Source organism: Echinops telfairi, unplaced genomic scaffold (genome assembly GCF_000313985.2).
Source record: "Echinops telfairi isolate 266 unplaced genomic scaffold, ASM31398v2 ScPeMD7_93;HRSCAF=357, whole genome shotgun sequence".
In the NCBI taxonomy this organism is placed as follows: Eukaryota; Metazoa; Chordata; class Mammalia; order Afrosoricida; family Tenrecidae; genus Echinops; species Echinops telfairi.
The window spans coordinates 25,682-26,942 of NW_022103991.1; the positions used below are offsets into that span (position 1 = coordinate 25,682).

Genomic DNA, 1,261 nt, shown 5'->3' on the forward strand with positions numbered 1-1,261 from the left:
ATTCAAACACTATGCACCCTACCCTGATGTCTTTAATACACATCCCCAGTGACCCTATTAAAGTCAGATTCATTGAACGCTGAGCTCCAATGCTGTGCAGGTCATTGCCATGCATCACTGTGAAAGGAGGCTGGGAGAAGGCAGCATAGAACAGTCATATAAAACATGTTACTAAGGTTATTGTCCTTGTGCCCTTCACAAACACCTAAAGCACTCAGATCTGTTCTAGGAACAGAACACACATATCTCAGAAGTCATGCAACTTCATTTATTGCTATGTAGTAGGAGAGTAGGCAAATCCACCCCTCCCTCTGCTGATGAAAGCCAACGCAGCCCCAACCCTGCAGCTCTGGAAGTGCTCCTGGATTCTCAGGAGTCCCCACTCAGTGATCAGGACTGAGCACAAGGTAGACAGCCTGGAGTCTGTGCTGAAAGGGGTTTGTCCTTTCTGCTATTTTAACAGGTGATTTTTAAAAATCAAGAACAAGTTTGTGTGCCTGGATGTTGAGTGAGAGACAAGGTGAATATGTTTGATGATTTTCCCTCCAAGGATATCTCTGCAGATGTCCAGAGTGAGGTGCAGCTAGTGGAGTATGGGGGTGACTTGAGGCAGCCTGAGGGGTCTCTGATATTCTCCTGTGCATCCTCTAGATTGCCCTTCAGAAGCTATGACATGATCTGTGTCCACCAGGTTCCAGGGAAGGACCTGGAGTGGGTCTCAAGTATTAGTACCGGCGGTGGTGGTACATACTACAAAGACTCTGTGAAGGGTCGATTCACTATCTCCAAAGACAACTCCGAGAACATGCTGTATCTGCATATGAACAGCCTGCAATTGGAGGAGACACCTTTGTATTTCTGTGTTGCTACCATCACAGCCAGGTGAAATCAGATTGAACCCAGGGGCACAAACCTCCCCTGCAAGGAGGAAACAGGCCACCAGGGGGCGCTCAGGACCCACAGAGCACAGACCTCAGGTCCAGGAGCAGGTGCAGATGGAGGTTCAGAGCTGCTTTCCTGTTGTGATATTGGCATTCTTCTCCATCTCTCATTTTCTCTCAAAGAATCTCTCTATATAAATTACCATGCTATGCCTATCCTTGAAATTTCCTACATTTAAAGAGTTGTGTTATAACAAGAAATCATTCTTCAGATAAATCAGCCTGTTTTTTTGTGGAGGAAAATGATTCTGCCGGGTGGTCCTCGGGATCCGGGTCCAGATGAAACTCAGGGAGACTTGGAGATTTGTATCTAACGAGAT

General features: G+C 46.6%; 1 gene segment (V, D, J or C); it reads left to right on the top strand.

The window, feature by feature from the left end:
- The first annotated feature begins 526 nt into the window (after positions 1-526).
- LOC123521855 lies at positions 527-886 on the top strand. The segment is given in 1 exon segment: positions 527-886. A coding segment is annotated over 1 exon segment (360 nt).
- The last annotated feature ends 375 nt before the right edge of the window (positions 887-1,261 follow it).